This window comes from Delphinus delphis, chromosome 2 (genome assembly GCF_949987515.2).
Source record: "Delphinus delphis chromosome 2, mDelDel1.2, whole genome shotgun sequence".
NCBI classification, from domain to species: Eukaryota; Metazoa; Chordata; class Mammalia; order Artiodactyla; family Delphinidae; genus Delphinus; species Delphinus delphis.
Window position 1 is genome coordinate 84,055,032 of NC_082684.1, and position 17,406 is coordinate 84,072,437.

General features: G+C 41.4%; 2 protein-coding genes across 2 annotated transcripts in view; one reads left to right on the forward strand and one right to left on the reverse strand.

Annotated features, from left to right (window-relative positions):
- The window catches only part of EIF2AK4 (eukaryotic translation initiation factor 2 alpha kinase 4), a 114,375-nt gene extending 102,436 nt beyond the window's left edge, over window positions 1–11,939 (forward strand). Inside the window, exons 33-39 of the mRNA XM_060004978.1 lie at window positions 3,646–3,758; window positions 6,652–6,710; window positions 7,624–7,721; window positions 8,988–9,056; window positions 9,453–9,497; window positions 10,854–10,972; window positions 11,658–11,939. Of these exons, the coding sequence (XP_059860961.1) occupies window positions 3,646–3,758; window positions 6,652–6,710; window positions 7,624–7,721; window positions 8,988–9,056; window positions 9,453–9,497; window positions 10,854–10,972; window positions 11,658–11,715 (561 nt within the window). The 3' untranslated portion in view covers window positions 11,716–11,939. The remainder of the gene's footprint in view (window positions 1–3,645; window positions 3,759–6,651; window positions 6,711–7,623; window positions 7,722–8,987; window positions 9,057–9,452; window positions 9,498–10,853; window positions 10,973–11,657) is intronic.
- Window positions 11,940–12,043: 104 nt separating this feature from the next.
- Window positions 12,044–15,641, reverse strand: SRP14 (signal recognition particle 14). The gene is made up of 5 exons (XM_060004981.1): window positions 15,534–15,641; window positions 15,305–15,377; window positions 14,666–14,778; window positions 13,464–13,496; window positions 12,044–12,968 (listed from the first exon to the last, which is right to left on the reverse strand). The coding sequence occupies exons 1-5, from the start codon at window positions 15,555–15,557 to the stop codon at window positions 12,879–12,881; spliced, it is 333 nt and encodes a 110-aa protein (XP_059860964.1). The 5' UTR covers window positions 15,558–15,641; the 3' UTR covers window positions 12,044–12,878.
- Between the last annotated feature and the right edge of the window lie 1,765 nt (window positions 15,642–17,406).

Genomic DNA, 17,406 nt, shown 5'->3' on the forward strand with positions numbered 1-17,406 from the left:
TGCCTGAAGAATTTCCTAATATTTCTGACTAGTGATGGTAATGAATTCTCTCAACTGTTACTGGTCTGAGAAAGTCTTCATTTTACCTTCATTTTTGAGAGGTAATTTTTCTGTGTATAGAATTCACAACTTACATTTGTTTCTTTTTGCACTTTGAACACAGGCTTTATTGTTTTCTGACCTGATAGTTTCTGTTTAAAAGTCTGCTTTGATCCTCTGTTTATAATGTTTTCTTTTTATTTTCTGGCACCTTTTAAGGTTTTCTTTTGTCACTGGTTTACTGCAGTCTGAATGTGACGTGCCTCAGTGTGATGCTCTCTATGTTCTAATACCTGGTATTAGAGCTGTAGATTTGAACTGTAAATTTACAGTTTTCATCAAATTTGGAAACTTTTCAGACATTATTTCTTCAAATATTGTTCTGTCCCTTTTCCTTCGGGGACTCTGATTACAGTATGTTAATCATTTGCTCTTGCCCCTCACTGAGGCTCTGTTTTTGGTGGGTTTTGTTTGCTTTTTCTCGCTCTCTATGCTTTATTCTGGATCATTCACATGTTTTCTGCAATATCTTATCTGCTATTAATCCCATACAGTGCATTTCTTGTTTCAGATATTGTAGTGTTTTCATCTGTACAAGTTACATTTGTGTCTTTTTTTTTTAAGGTCTTCCATTTCTCTCCTCATCATGGTTCTTGTTTCCTTTATATTCTTTATAAGATTTATAATAGTCACTTTTAATTCCATCATCTTGACATTTCTGGTCTGTTTCTGTCTATTGATGTTTCTCCTGGTTATGAGTTGTATTTTCCTTCTACTTTGTATGCCCAGTCATTTTTGGTTGGTTGTTGGACATTATGCATTTTACATTTTTTGGTGCTGGGTTTTCGTATGTTCCTGTAACTACTGCTGGACTCTGTTCTGGGATGTAGTTAAGATCCTTGGATTCTGTTGACTAGGCTTGACTTTACGTTTTGTTAGGGCAGGGCCCGGGCAGCCTTTAGTCTAGGTCTAATTTAGCCCCACTCCAAAGGCAGTGCCCTCTGGAGGATTCTGCCTGAGGCCCCATGTGTCATGAGGTCTCTCTACTCTGGTAAGAACAAGAACTATTCCTGGCCCTGGCATAATAAATTATTATGCCTACTCATGTCTGCTGGTTGTTTCCCCAGCCTTGGATAGTTCCCTCTCACCCATGCACAGATCACTTCTGTTTCAAAGATGTGAGTGGACTTCTCTGCAGAGCTTCAGAAATCTTTCTTTCTCTGTGTGTAGCTCCCTCCTCTTCAGTCCTCTGCCCCACAGTTTCTAGCCATCGTGGCCTCCCTAAACTGCAGTCTCCCCAGCTCGGCAAGACTCCTGGCCTCTGTTGAGCTTCCTCCTCCCTGCCCTGCCATCTGCAGACTTCCTCAACACGGTAATCTGAGACACTTGTAGACTCACTTTGTTTGTTTCCCTCCTCTTGGGATAACAGTCCTCCACTGGTTGTTGTCCAATGTCTGAAAAACATTGTTTATATATTTTGTCTGGTTTTCTAGTTGTTTAAGGTAGAAAGGCAGTTGTTATAGTAGTTACTTCTTCATGGGAACATTTGTAAGTCCTCACTACTAGTCTGCTTGTTAGTCACAAAATCATAAATGACCCTAAGTCCTACCAATCAAGCGCCTTCCAGAGCAGTGATTGTTCCTGTAATATTACCAAAAGATGATCGTCTAGCCTCTGCTGGATAATTCCAGCATCGTAACCCACTGCTATAATGATTAGCAAATTTTAAAAACTTGAATCAGAATCTGCTTCCCCAAATTTACATTCACTGGTCCTAGTTCTGCCCTCCAGAATGGTCAATATAACAAGTCTAATTCTTCCTCCTTCTCTTACTACCATCACATAAATTTTAGGAGACCACTGCCATGCCACTTTAAGTGTCCTCTTTTCTGGTTTAAACATTCCAGTTACTTAAGCCATTCCTCATAATGTGATTTCCAAATCCTTGACCCTCCTAGTTAACCTCCTCTAGACACACTTAACTTTGTCAATGTCTGTCCTTAAATGTGATACTAGAATTCTACAGAGTGCTCTAAGCATGTTCTGACTAAATGAGGAGGGTCTGTGACCTCTCTCAATCTAGATAACATATTTCTCCTAATACAGCCTACAAGTGAACTAACTTTAGCAACCATGCAGTTCTTTTGGCTCATCCTGAATTTATCATCAACTAAAACCCACTGGCCTTTTCACAGTCCTCACCATGTCTGACCAGCCTTCTACAATGAGGCTTGATGACAGGACTTCATATTTATTGCTGTTAAATGTGATGTTGTTCATTTTAGTACACTGTTCCAGCCCATCCAGCTCTGTTGACTCTTCTGCCTCTGTTAATGGTGGGTCAATAGCATCATCTTCATATTTGAAGAGCAAGACATCACTTCATTCACCCACTTAGCAAGTGCATTATTAAGCATTCACAGTATAGGAGGGATTGAATTTAGGGCCACGAGGGATGCAGGGACATTTAAGCCACAGGTCCTGCTGTCAAGGCTCCTGTAACCCAGCAGGGAACAGAAGACATTCATGCACGATTGTGAGCTCGAAAATGCTCAGTGCCATGGGAGTCCAACAAGAAAGTTCTCTGAGGTTTCATCAGCCTGAGAGGTTACTACAGAGGTAGCAGGGAAGTCTTCAGAATGGAGGTGGGATTAATGCTGGACCCTCATGGATGGGCAGGATATAGGTACATGCTAAAAAGGCCTTTTAAGCAAAGGAATAGCAGTGGTAATGTAGTTCTTTCAGTAGAATTGTCCCAAAGATAGAGGCAGGCCAGCAGAGAACTCTTCTGGTATTACCCTGATTAGTCCATTTGGGGTAAAGCAGGATTGTGGAGAAGGGTACTTCAGCAGGAGAGAATGGTTCTAGCTAGATCAAGGAGAGACAGAATGCCCAGCCAAGGAATTTGGACTTGTTTTAGCAGTTAGGGGGGAGCCAGGGTATGTTTTTGGACAGAAGGGGACATCAGGGTGTATATGAGAAAAATTCATCTGCAGGGATATGTAGCATGGAATGGAGTGAGGGATACTTGGAGATGCAGTAGCTGAGGGCAGAATATCAGGCTATCCCAAGCCAAGGCAGGGTGCTGGCCATGGGAGTGAAGATGAAAAGATAGGCACTGTAAAAGTGGGATGACTGGACTAGGGTTTGGAAAGGAGGGAGCAAGGAGTTGTAGAAACCTTGGTGACTGACCCGAGATGTTTAAGAGGGAAAATATGGGAAAGAATCAAATGAAATAGGAGCTGGTTTGTCTTGGCCTTTTTTTTTTTTTTAAATTCTGTCATCTATAATCTATTCTGATCTAGACCAGGGTTTCTCAGCAGCCGCATTTTGACATTTGGGGCTAGATACTTCTTTGTGGGGCTGCTGTCTCGTGTGTTGTAGGATGTCTAGCAGCATCCCTAGCGTCTACTCACTAGATGCCAGTAGCGCCCCCCTCAGCTGTCACAACCACAGGTGTCTCTAATCATTGCCAGATGTCCTGTGGGGAGCAAAATCACCCCTGGTTAAGAGCCATCAACCTAAACTGTTGACTTAGTACACTTACTATAGTACTCTTCAGCCTGTTGGCTTCAGAAATGATGGATCTGTTTCATTCTTTTTAAGGTTAAGTCTTTTGAGAAGGAAAGGCAAACAGAGAAACGTGTGCTGGAGTCTGATCTCGTGGACCATGTTGTACAGAAACTGAGGACTAAAGTCAGTGATGAAAGGACTATCAGGTAACTTAGTAAACAAAAGCCCAGAAAACCAGCTGCAACTGCCTATCTAGAATTACCATACATTTATTTTAAAAGTCAGTTTGATCCTTTTGGGAAATAAGGATGAGTCAGGTTAACTTATATTGAACCATTCTATTGCTTCTGAGTAACTCAGCAGTTTAAGTATATGACTCCCTACGTAAGACTAGTCATAACTGACTTTCAACATTTGTCCTTCATAACATGTCAGAAAAAATTTTATCATTTTGAAAAGCCTAAGGAACCAAAATCTATCTGCCATTACCTTATTTGGTCTGTTAATCAGTGAATTTCAGTAGTGTTTTGTCAGTGGTTTTGAAAGATCTAATATTCTGGGAGATTATAATATTCTAGGAAAAGATCTCACATACTCATCATAGGAATGCAAATTGGTTCAACTCTCTGGATAGGAATTTAACAAAGTTAAAAGCCTAAAAACTAAAACTTAAAAAAAAAAAAAATTGACCCAGCAATTCCAGTTTAGGAATTTATAGTAAAATTATTCCATAGGGATATGTACAAAGATGTCTATCAAGGCACTGTTTATAATAGCAGTTCTCAAACTTTTTGGTTTCAGAACCCCTTTATACCTTTAAAAATTATTTGAGGACCCCAAAGAGCTTTGTTTATGTGGATTATATCTATCAATAATTTCTATGTTAGAAATTAAAATGTAAACATTTAAAAAATACTTATTTTAAATAACAAACTCATTACATGCAAACCTACATAACATTTTTTAATGGAAAATAACTATTTTCCGGGCTTCCCTGGTGGCGCAGTGGTTGGGAGTCCGCCTGCCAAGGCAGGGGACACAGGTTTGATCCCTGGTCTGGAAGGATCCCGCGTGCCGCGGAGCAGCTGAGCCCGTGCGCCACGACTACTGAGCCCGTGCGCCACGACTAGTGAGCCTGTGCTCTAGAGCCCGTGAGCCACGACTACTGAGCCCGCGTGCCGCAGCTGCTGGGGTCTGCGTGCCTGGAGCCTGTGCTCCGCAACGAGAGAGGCCACTGCGGTGAGGGGCCCGCACACCACAACGAGGAGTGGACCCCACTCGCCGCAACTGGAGGGAGCCTGCGTGCGGCGGCGAAGACCCAATACAGCCAAAAATAAAACAAAACAAAATAAATTTATTTAAAAATAAAAAAAAATAACTTTTCCAAAACAAAATAAATGTAGTAAGAAAGAATGGCATTGTTTCACATTTTTGCAGATATTGTTAATGCATTGTTGTACATTTTTGTAATCTCTAATGCTTTAGTAGAAGAAACTATATTGTCTTGTCTGTTTCTGCATTCAGTCTGTTGTGATATCACACATCCTGTAGTCTCTGGAAAAGTCCATCACACATTAATGAGAGGATAAGAATAAAAAGGATAGTTAACATTTTAGGATTATTGTGAAAATAGTTTTGACATTGCAGATACCCTGTGAAAGGATCGCAGGGGCTTCCAGGGGTCTCTGGACCACACTTTGAGAATCTCACTTATAATATCACAATATTATAGAAGACTGTTCCAATTACAGTAAATACAGTGAAATACTGTGCAGCCTTTAAAAATATTATGGTAAAGCTGAGTTTATTACAAGGAAGGGTGTCCACAAATAAGATGTATGATATCCCATTTTTGTTTCAACCAAAATATATAGCCCATACATAGAAGAATGTGTGCAATGATGGACCAAATTTTTAAATTATAGTTATTTCTGGTTAGTGGGATTACAAGGGATCTTAATTTCCCTTAAGCTTTTCTATATATTTGTAACTCCTGTATTTATGCTCATAATCAGAAAATACAGTACTCTACTTTTTTTGGCTTATATCCGTGATTCTCAACCAGCAGGAGTTTTGCCCCTCAGAGGACATTTGGCCATGTTTGGAGACAGCATTTTTGGTTGTTAAACGGGAGGTGCTGCTGCTATCTAGCAGGGACCAGGGATGCTGTTAAACATCCTGTAGTGCAGAGGACTGACCCCCCACCCCCACCCCAACAAACAGTTACCTGGCCCAAAATGTCAGTAGTGCCAAGACAGAGAAATCCTGGCTTATATAAAATAAATGTTCCTGCTTGCTTCTCCGTCCCCGGCCCCGACCCTGCCCGTATGCACCTAGCTTGACTACATTCACCATCAGGCTTTTTCTAAGAGAATATAATGTTCTTGAAGTCACTAGGTATTAGGATTAAGAATCCAAATCAAAGGCAGAGGTTTAGAAGGAAAAACAAAAAATAGTCAACTAATTAATAGTGACTATTAGTACTAGTACAGGCAAACATCATTAAGACGCTTAACAGGCCAGATGGGATTTAGTTTTAGCAGGGAAAGGTTTAAAATCTTTCCTCCATGTGAATGTTTATTTCCCTGTTTTCCCAAGATAGAGTGCTATTATGTCTCTCAAAGGCTATAAATTAATTCAGTCTTTGAAAGAACATCCATTCAACAGCTTTTGAAAGAATCTCATTTACTAAATGTTCTCCTGTGGGTGATCACCAAGGTTGCTGCCATAATGAAGGCGGGGCATTGCTAATGTTTCCTTGTATTGTGAGGGGAGCAGAAAGAACACCCATTATATTTCATTGAAATTAGCTTCTTATGTTGGGCCAGTACTTCACACCCAGCTGAATAAATCAGAATGTTGTCTCTAGAATGTTAATTTGAAGTGACAGCCTTGATAATTTTTATTTGCTCTTAACCAAAAGCAGAATTAAGTGCAAATTTTTTTGTTTTTGTTTTTCCTCCACTAATAACCAATATTTATTAAATATTTTTATATTTAATAGAAAAAAGCCTCCCTCTAAGTATAGCTCACTGTAAATTATCTGCGTTTTGTCTTAATGACTGTTTATTCTAACTGTTTTTGTTTGCTTGTTTTTAGAGAAGCTTCCGATAATCTTGCAGTACAAAATCTGAAGGGGTCATTTTCTAATGCTTCAGGTATAATTACTAATTGTAACCTAAACATAATAATGCTGTGTGTGTGTGTGTGTGTGTGTGTGTGTGTATGTATGTGTGTGTTTGCTCTAAATACTTATGACTGTGGCTAACTCACTGCATCAGAAATGTACTCTTAAAGTAACATATACACAGTTATACCAAATGGAATTTATCCCTTTGAAACCCACATTCTAGAAAATGATAAAACCACTGGGAGTTTGGTGACTCTTTTGGTCCTGATATATCTCTGTCTTATTTTTACAAGTGGTTTAATCTTCCTTTGATTCAGTTTATTATATAGGTCAAATGTAGATACGTTTTCCCCATATGGAAGATTGAAGAAAAGCATTTTGAAATGCCTTGGAGAAAGACACTATACATTTGTTTTCATGAAAGCCAAGAGGGAACAGTGGTGATAGTTACGCCTTTAGTTTCACCACATCTGTCAGCCTGACTGAAAAATGTCCCAGTGAAGTCCACGAGAAGACATACTTGGCTTTTAACAGAATTGGGTCTTCTGGGTTCATTTCTGTTAGCAGATTTTGTGCCACCATCAGATTTCAAATGCTTTGAGGAATTTAAAGAAGTATTAGAGTTTGGGAAATACTGTTTGATTTTTTTCTTAGGTTCATGAGGTTTGGCTCATACTGCCTCTCTATGCCTTTGTCACCTCCCACCTGAGGAAAGAAGGCTGGTGATCTTGACAGAAGTGTCAGAACTTCTGGGGGTTGGGTGGGGTTCTGGACTCCTTCTGGTCAAGTGCAGGCAGTTGCAGAGATAGAACACAAAGCTCAGACACAATCCAGTCCATAGAATCACTCCCGAGTGGATTCTAATCGTCTCCGCCATCTCTGTGGTGTGTTATAGAAAGTGGGACCAGATGAGGCCATAACGCTAAAACTGTCTGTTTCAGGTTTGTTTGAAATCCATGGAGCAACAGTTTTTCCCATTGTGAGCGTGGTAGCCCCAGAGAAGCTGTCAGCCAGCACTAGGAGGCGGTATGAAACTCAGGTATGTGGTCAGAGTTTCCTTGGCTTTCTGTGAGCTACAGAGGAGGAAGAGAACAGGAGAGGAAAAGAAACAGTTTCCTGGAAATGTTTTTCTTTCCACTTCCTGAACTTGGTGACTTCTGAAAATTCCATCAACACAGAGCACCTCTGGTGCCAGGATTCTGCCCCATTTGTCCTCCAAAGAGGCGTCAGTGTACACTGTGGGCACCTAGATGCAGCTGTTGTCAGAATTACTGGATCCAAACAAAAACTTTCTGATCCGGCTCTAACAGCAGATGGGGTTTGTTTGGTTTTGTTGTAAATAACAAAGCAGAAGAGATCTACTGCAAGACTTGGGGCAGGTTTCTCACTGCATACATGTTTTTGATATCTGCTCTTTGCCTGATTCTGTGCTAAGTGCCAGGTAAAATAGAAAAGACGTGACGGGGCCCCAGTCCTTGAAGAGTTTATAACCTCCGAAGCATATGCATTATATAGTTGGAAAATAGAAGGAGATCAGTAATAGGATGCTGAATTAATAAGTACACTGAATGAGTGTTAGAGTGTGCTACAGACGTGGGGGAGAGACGAAGATCAGTGTCTGCACGGATGATCAAGACAGGCTTCGTGGAGGTGATCCCTGAAGGATTTAAATAGGCAGAGAGGGAAGATGAGAGTGTTCCAAATGGGAGGGACAGTGGGAAGGGAAGTGCAGGACAAGGCTAATGAGCACAGGTGGGACACTGGCCTCATTTGGGAAGAAGGTTTGAGGAGAGCAGTCATTATTTAGGAATGTAATTAGATTGAAATACAGAAGATCGAGTTACCTCATTTTGTGAGCTTTCCTGGCTGTTTCTCAGGATGTTGGGTAGAGACTTGTTTTTCGTATCTTTCTGCCATATTTCAGTTCCATGTTCTCATTGCTGTCACTGTCCCCTTTTTCTAAACTTAGCTTAATACTAAAATCTCCCCGCTTCCACATGCACTATTTTACAGTACTGAGCTTTTATTAGGTTCATTTCAAAATTATAAAGAAATAAGCAGCTAGGTGGATTAGTAAACAAATGATCAAGATAGGCTATAAAAATCTCATTTCCCCTGAGATTATAATAGGCTAGACACTCATCTTACTGAGGTGGATTAAGAGCAAGTCCTTATATAATATTTGGGATCCCTTCTAGGCTTGGGTTTGTCACCTGTGATTGTTTCCTAGAATAAGAAATGAAATGGCAAGAAAGATGGCTTGGTTTGACAGGTTCTGAATTCTAACATGCTCTCTTCTTCTTAGGTACAAACCCGACTTCAGACCTCCCTTGCTAACTTGCATCAGAAAAGCAGTGAAATTGAGATTTTGGCTGTAAGTCACTTTCTTTAACTTTCTGAGGATGGCTTTTGTCCATACTGTCCAAGTAGTTTCCTCGGAGGTCAGGGCTTTTTTTTTTTGCTCAGTGTTAGCAGCACTGGGATGCAGGCCCGTTTCTCCTAGTTTCTTCCTCTGAAAGATTGGGGGGAAGGGGACTGAACATTTTCTAAATGTTTCAGGCCTCTGCAGATAGCAGTGTCAAACCTTTGGGGTGTGATGTGTGGGGCCTGGGAGTATTAGCTCACCAGTGCTGAGATCGCATCACTGTCCAGTTCAATAAGCACGGGAGCATCCCCTTCACGTTGCTCCATCCAAAGTGACACCATAGGCACAAGTCAGTATGTGCTGCCTAGGTTCCCTGACATGATGTACATTTTTGTGTATCAACAGGTGGATCTACCCAAAGAAACAATCTTACAGTTTCTATCATTAGAGGTAAGCAAGATGAACTCTTCTGCATTATGGCCTTTAAAATCCCGAAGCTGTTGATTTGCCAAAAGAAAGTTGAAAATGGCATTATTTTCTTAGTGATATTAGGTATTTTTCTGGCAGTTCCAGGAATTTGGTAACATTGTTCCTTTTATGTGACATATGTATTACTAAATCAAATTTTGAGGGACTCACACTTTTCTAGTGACTTTCTTTTAAATTTCAGAGATGATTTTAACAAACGCCTAGTGCTTTTACTGTGTGTCAGGCTGTGGCAGGCCTTGTTCTAAGCACTTTACAAATATTAACTCATTTAATCACAACAACCCCAAGAGATACATATGTTACCTTCTTACAGATCCCCATTTTACAGATAAATGGAATCATTGTACGTTTTATGGAGAATGGGAGGCAGACAGGTTAGATATCTTACTCAAATTCACCTCACTAGGAAGTTGCAGAGCCAGGATATGAACTTAGGCAGACTAGTGGAATCTATGTTCTTACCCACTATACTATGCCACTTCTATAAACCTTCATTCCAACTAGGGAAGCTCATTTGCAGAACTAGAACTACATGGAAGATCTTTTCGTAAAAATTCAATTTAGGTCCTTTTTCATATGCTTTTTTTTTTTATAACAGGTACATACCCTTATTATCGAATAGCCTAATTGAACTTTAAAAAAATGTAAATACTTAGCTTTGCTATTAGAATGTTCAACTGTAAGAATAACTACAGGTGATTTTTGCAACGTCATACCAAAGAATGCTTTTGTCTATCCAGAGTGTTTAGTCACAGATTAAGTTAGATGAAAAATGAACTTTGCCCCAGAGCTAACATCTCATACTACGTTTTGGTTTTTTTTTTTTAAAGGTTATTCTCCATTTATATAAAATATTGGCTATATTCCCTGTGCTGTACAATATATCCTTGTAGCTTCTTTTATAAGCTGACTTCCCCCTTCCCTGTTTCCCCTCCCCACTAGTATTCTGTTGTCTGGTAAATAAGCATATACTGGGAACTTACTGCTTTATGAGACACTCAAATGGGTATATATCAGAGGTGGTATCTCCATTTCACAGAAAGTCAACAGTTGGCAGAAATAACTGGTATAAAGTCACATGAGCACACTGGGGCTGCAGCACTGTTAGTCAGGATCTAGTAAACTGGTCTTGTAAAGAAACTCAATGCTTCAAAGGAAGAACCCTAGCAGTCTCCCCATAGTTCTCTCTCCCTCTAACTGATCTTTTCAGTACACTTAAAGGGGGGCATGGCATTGACATTTCATCAGTGACCCAGAAAAAACCAGTTTTAATAAACCCTAGTATCTGTTGTTAAGTCTTATCTATTTTTTTCCTAGTGGGATGCTGATGAACAGGCATTTAACACAACTGTGAAGCAGCTGCTGTCACGCCTGCCAAAGCAAAGATACCTCAAATTAGTCTGTGATGAAATTTATAACATCAAAGTAGAAAAAAAGTAAGTTATTACTTAGGCATTGCAGATTTCAACATGGGTTAAACTCAAAGAGGGTTTTTTTGTTTTTTGGGGTATTTTTCCCAAGGAGGGGTTTTAAAGTGACAAATACCTTAATGTCATGTTGAGGTTAGATGGCTAATAAGTTGCTACATTGGAACTGCAACTGGTAATCAGGACTGGGAATCACAGTCATGATCCTGTCAATAACAAAACGTAGTGGTCCCAGTAGCAGCTATCCCAGTTATAATTTTTTTTAATTACTCATTTTCTGAAGGATGTTTTTCTGTTTTATTTTTTTACAATTATGAATGGGTATGAGTCTTTTCAAATGCTTTTTCTGCACCAGTTATAATTTTTAATCACCCAGGTAACTCCTAGGAACATTTAAATGAACGAAAACAAGTGTGACTACTTTGTTTTATATCCCCTTGCCAGTTGTTCATGTTATCATCCACTTAAAAGGAAACAACAAAGCCTGTGAGGTGAATGGTGGGCTCCTTGTGTAGACCCTTATACTGTGGACCCTTGCCAGTCATAGCTTCTCTAAAACTTATGTAATGTTTTTAGTGACTGGCCTTCCACATTGTTGATTACGCAAAACTCCTACAGTTAAGTGTTCTAAAAATAATTTATCAACTCTGTTCTCTACCATTATACTGATCCTGTCTTCTCCCTTCTTTTGCAGGGTGTCTGTGCTGTTCCTGTATAGCTACAGAGATGACTACTACAGAATCTTATTTTAATCCTAAAGAACGAACGAGCATTACATTGTTCAAACAGACAGGAGCTTATACTATAAAATGTTGTACATTCATTGTTTTAAATTAGCTTTACGTTCTAAGAAGCTGTCCTACGGAGTTGAGCTTTGTAGGTTTTTCATGTGTAATATATTATAAATTTATCTTTTGAATATAATAAATGTTTTCATATATCTATTGCTTTTTAATTGCAAATCTATTAGCACTAAAGGTTTTGTGGAGCTAGAACACAAGAAAACAGCCTTGTTCTTCTCAGCCCTATATACCGAGCACATGAAAATGTCCAAAATAAAGGGCATAAAGAAATCAAATATCATCATTAACTTGGAATCTTTATTCTTGATGATTTTGTAATAGGCTTATCCTTAGTTTGGTTAAGCAAACTCTCATTTGGCTATGAGAACTCATTCAAATTTGCTAAAGGAACTATGATGATAAAATTATACAGCCAAGGGGCTTCCCTGGTGGCGCAGTGGTTGAGAGTCCGCCTGCCGATGCAGGGGACACGGGTTCGTGCCCCGGTCCAGGAAGATCCCACATGCCGCAGAGCGGCTGGGCCCGTGGGCCATGGCCGCTGAGCCTGCACGTCCGGAGCCTGTGCTCCGCAATGGGAGAGTCCACAACAGTGAGAGGCCCGCGTACCGCAAGAAAAAAAAAAAAAAATTATACAGCCAAGTTGAGAAAAATACCCATGAAATAACACAACTTTTTATAAAATTGTCAGGTTTCAATTCCAGTAACGCATAAGACAGGGCCTAAAGCCTATTCATAATCAGTCATTCCAGAATGAGAAGCTATTGCCAGAAACTTTTTATGGGATGGGAAAAGGAATAAAAGATGGTCAGTACTGATAAATACAGGTTTAATGATACAGTGCTCTTCACAGACGGCTACAGAGACTGTAAACTATTATCCAGAAACATACAACCATACAACACAGACCACTTAGCCAGATATAAAATAAACTGGCTTCTTGTAACTACCCTGTAAACACTGCAGCCCTTCTTCCATCCAAAAATGACCCTAATCTCACATGAAAACAGTTATTGTAGAGGAATCAGAAACCCAGCTTTGTGGCCAAAAGTAAAAACCAAAGGAAAAATAGCAATTCAGTGGTTAACTGGTGAAAGCAGGAAACCTGGTGCCCTTCACTGTGCTGCTTTGCTCTTCTTACTCTTGCTCTTTTTGTCCCTCTTCTTCAGCCCATCCATGTTAGCTCTCAATAGGTTTGAATAAGCCTAAAAGACACAGAGCATGACCTTAGTGGGAAGAGTTGCAAATTGGTGGAGCATCTGCTGTGCTTCCATAATAGATTTAGGGTAGCCAAAATCAGAAAGCCTATCTGATAAAGCATATAATACCACGGGGATACTTGTATCCTAAGGAAAATGGTGTAAGGAAAACACCCTCACATTATAGCAGCTTCTGCAACACCCACTAGTGAGTTGCATGTTTTTTACTTTTTTTTAAGCAAACATGGAAAACTACAGGCAACTTCTTATTCAGCTATACTATACATAGAGCATATCTAAAGCCTATGACAACAAAATCTATCTAAAAAAGACAATACCAGCGTTGAAAGTAGAATTCACAGCCTGGCAGCTTTTACTTGTAAACTACTGGTAAAACATCACAGGAGAGCAGTGAACCTAAATAGCAATCTTAAGCCAGTGTTAATTATTATGCTGACTCTTGCCCTGAGAAACGAGACACAGAGAACACCACACACTCACCATCTGAAACTTATTCACTTCTTTGGAGCTCACCTGGAAAAGAATAAGGAAAAGGTCACCCCTGTTATCCACATAGGAATCATCTGCCTCACCCAATAACAACTCAAAAGCCTCGGGAAGACAACACCCTAATCTTTAAAAATATTTCTTCCCAATTGCAGGGGTCATAATACACTAAAAGCTATTTTTCTACTCCACTTTCCTCTGCCTGAGGAACAAGCAAAGAAGCTCTGCACTTTAAGAATTGTACCAAGATGGGAAAGAGGCAGAAGTGGGCTCCTTAAGAAGCTATGCCTCTTGCCTCTGTTGAAATCTCTTACACACATGGCACTGACTTTCTCTCAGGGTTCTGAGAGACATCAAAGGACTTAATCTTTTGTGCAAGATACTTTTAAATTACTCCCTCCCCATCTTATTTTAAACCTACCATTAATTCAGGCCCATTTAAGCAAAACGCAAGCTACCACAACAAAAGAAATTCTACCTCTGAAGACTCCTTAGTTTTCTGTATTTCATGACACCCAACTTTATTTTTAAAAGCCACATAAGCTTGCTTTACTGTAAAAGTCTTCTCAAGATAACTGGTAATGGGAGACATCAACTAATTATGGCATACATTATCATGAATATCCTATGCTGATGTGATTAGAGGGCAGGTCTGGTTCTGCCCCAGCAAAATAAAGTATTCATTTGGAATCCAAGCAGTCTCTTGTTTTGCCATATTCAACCTCCACTTTGAAAGGGAATAATACTAGGACTCTTGACTAAATCATATGCTCTCAAATACAAAGCCTAATATAATACATGTTTGGTACATGAACCACAAAGATAAATGAACAATCAGCTTAAAAGTAAAAGCATCTGATACCAAGCAGCTGTTCACCGAAGGCCCAGCACAGTAAAGGAATAAGGAATCAAATATGCCAACTGCTCCTTAACAGTGCTACTCTGAGTAAGGACCAATATGTTAACTGTATTTCTAACAAGTGTTTGGCTTCTACCTTCTTCGTTTTAATTTTGCTTTTGGGTTTTCTATTACTAAGGTAATAAAAGAAGACCCTGATCCCAAAACAGCTGGGGAGCTACACACTAGGCTTTATTTAATAACTTTAAAAAAAAAAAAAAACTGGTTCAGATACACCCCTCAAGTTAAATTCAAGGCTTTAAACTCCAAAATGAGGAGTATTAGGAATCGAACTCACCACAGTGCTGATCTTCTTTTTCCCATCAGTAGCTCTTAACAGACACTTGTTGTCTGAGGGCTCAAAGCCCTCCACAGAACCCTTTCTTGGAATGGGTTTAGTTCGACCATCATCTGCATGAAAAATACATCCTGGTGAACACAGCCACAGACGTGGTCAACAGGTAGACGATGAGTTAAAACGTAGGAGAACGATTCCAAGAGGATACCTAACCCACCTCCACTGGTCTAGTTCTGTTAACCACATTATCTGCTATTACAGACGCCTTGCCCACACTTTGGGAACCTACCTGCCACTTCCACGATGGGAACACTGTAATATCAAAGCAGACTAAATCTCACTAATCATGGCGCGGTTTGGGATCCTTGACAAAAATACGAGACCTGACATGCTTGGGGCCCACTGGAACCGGAATTGACTTAGGTGGCTAAGTGCTGGGGGCCGCACCAGCCACAATCCCCAATACTCTCCGGCCCCTCAGCCCTGAATGTGCCAGTACCAGGTGGAGGAAGGTATGGGAAGGCGGGGACGCGCGGCAGACAGACTCTGCCTGTGGCTCCCAGTCACTGGGCACCCGGGCCGGGGCATCGCTCGGCCTCCCAGCTCCCTTCCGGCCTTGCTGCATCCGCAGCTGCTTACACTTCTTCAGGGTGATGAACACGCTGCCCGACAACCGGCACTTCTGGAAGAGCCTGGTCAGCTCCGTCAGGAACTGGAACACAAGAAGCCCGGCCCCGTTAGGCAACTCCAACCCCCACCCCCCGCCCCCCGCCTCGGCAAGTCCCAGTCCCTCCCGCAGAAGGAGACAGAGGTCCCGAGCTAAGCCCCAAACAGTATCGGTCCCTCAGCCGGCCAGCTCTGGCTATACCTGCTCACTTTCCAGCAGCACCATCCTGGCGCTGCTGGCTCTGCTCCGTCAGCATTAAGTCCCAAGCCGTTGGAACCGGAAGTTTCGCCCGGGCTGGGCGGGACTTCCGCTATTAGGTTTCAGCTCTCTTCCACCCAATCCCTGCTTCCGCCCTCTGCCCGCCCGCCCCGCCCCGCCCCGCGCCTGCGCTCTGGGGCGCCCCTCCAGTCCCGGGAAGGCAACGACCCCGAGGCCCTTGGGCTGTGCTTGATTTCACAGACAAGCAAATACTCTAACCCAAGCAGTGGGAGAGAGTGAGAGAGCACAGGAGGGATCTGATGGAAACCTATAGTTGTGTATATTCAGCTGTACTGTTATTCCGTGCTTCAATTTCCTCAACCTATAATAATAGTATCCATTTCACTGTGTGGTTGTGAAGAGCAAATGAACTTACATTAAACAGTTCCTGGCTCATAGAGGGTGCTCGATAACGTTAGCTGCTATTTTCATTACCACTGTCATTGTAATAAGTTCCCACGGCGGGAACTCTCCATGAGTTCCCTCTGAACTCTCCCTCTTCTCTGACCAGGCTGGGTGGCCCCAGCTCTAGCAAGAGGGCCTGGAGCCATGTCTCAGTTTCAGCTCTGGGTTCAGTCAGGAGACCTGGGGTGTAGGCCCTGCTCTGCCAGTAGCCAACTTGAACACTAGGTCTTGGAAAAGTCAAGCATGAAATCATGCAATGGGTTTTCACTGAGGGTCTCTTAGCCTATGCCAGGCACTGTTAAAGGAGAGGGGGCTACAGCAGGATACAAGTTTCTGGTTTCCTGAAACTTGGGTTAAAGGAGTAGTGAGGAAATAAACAGTAACCTAGTAAGTATAGCTTCAGATGAAGAGTGCTGTGTGGACAACTAAACAGGAATGATACAAATGAGAGTGACAGGGGGACTACTTTAGGTTGGGGTCAGGGAAATCCCTCTCAAGAGGAGAACTTTGAGCTGAAAGCTAAAGGGACTAGCCATTCAAAAATCTGGGGACAGAGTGTTCCAGACACAGGGAATGGCTAGAACAAGGGCCCCAATAGGGAAACAAGTTGCCCCATGTCCACAAGGCTTGGGGGTGGGGTGGAGGTGGCATGTGGAAGGAGGGGTGAAGGAGTATAGAGAGCTTGGAGAGGTATCCACTGACCAGGTCACATAGGGCCGATGGCCCTGGTAAATTTGGATTTTGTTCCAAATACAAAGAAAAGCTTCTTGGTAAGGAAGTTTTAAACAGAACGGTGACAATCCAATTTAGCTTTTTAAAGATCCTCAGGCTGTGGTGTAGATAAGGCATTGTAGAGACAAGGCAGGAAATGGAGAGACCAATTAGAGGGTTGTATTAGCTTCCTATTGCTGCTGTAACAAATCTGACAAACGTAGTGGCTTAAAACAACATGAATTTATTCTTTTACAGGTCTGGAGGTCAGAAGTCTAAAATCAGTGTGTTTGCAGGGCTGCATTCCATCTGCAAGCTTCAGGGGAAAAATCTGTTTCCTTGTCCTTCTAGAAGCCACCTGCATTCCTTGGCTCGTGACCCCTTGCTCACATCATTACCACCTCTTGCTTCCATTGTCACATCTCCTACTACTGACTTTGATCCTCCTGCCTCCCTCTTATAAGAAGCTTGTGGTTATATTGGACCTTCTTGGATAATCCAGAATAATCTCCCCATCTCAAGATCCTTAATTTAATCACAAAGTCCTTTAAACATGTAAGGTAACATAGTCACAGGTTCCAGGTATTGCGACATAGATATCTTGGTGAAGGGTTGGGGGCTACCACAGAAGTTATTGCAAAAGTCCAGGTGCTACCAACATTTGCGATCAGGTTAGTGTATACTTTGAAGGTAGAGTCAA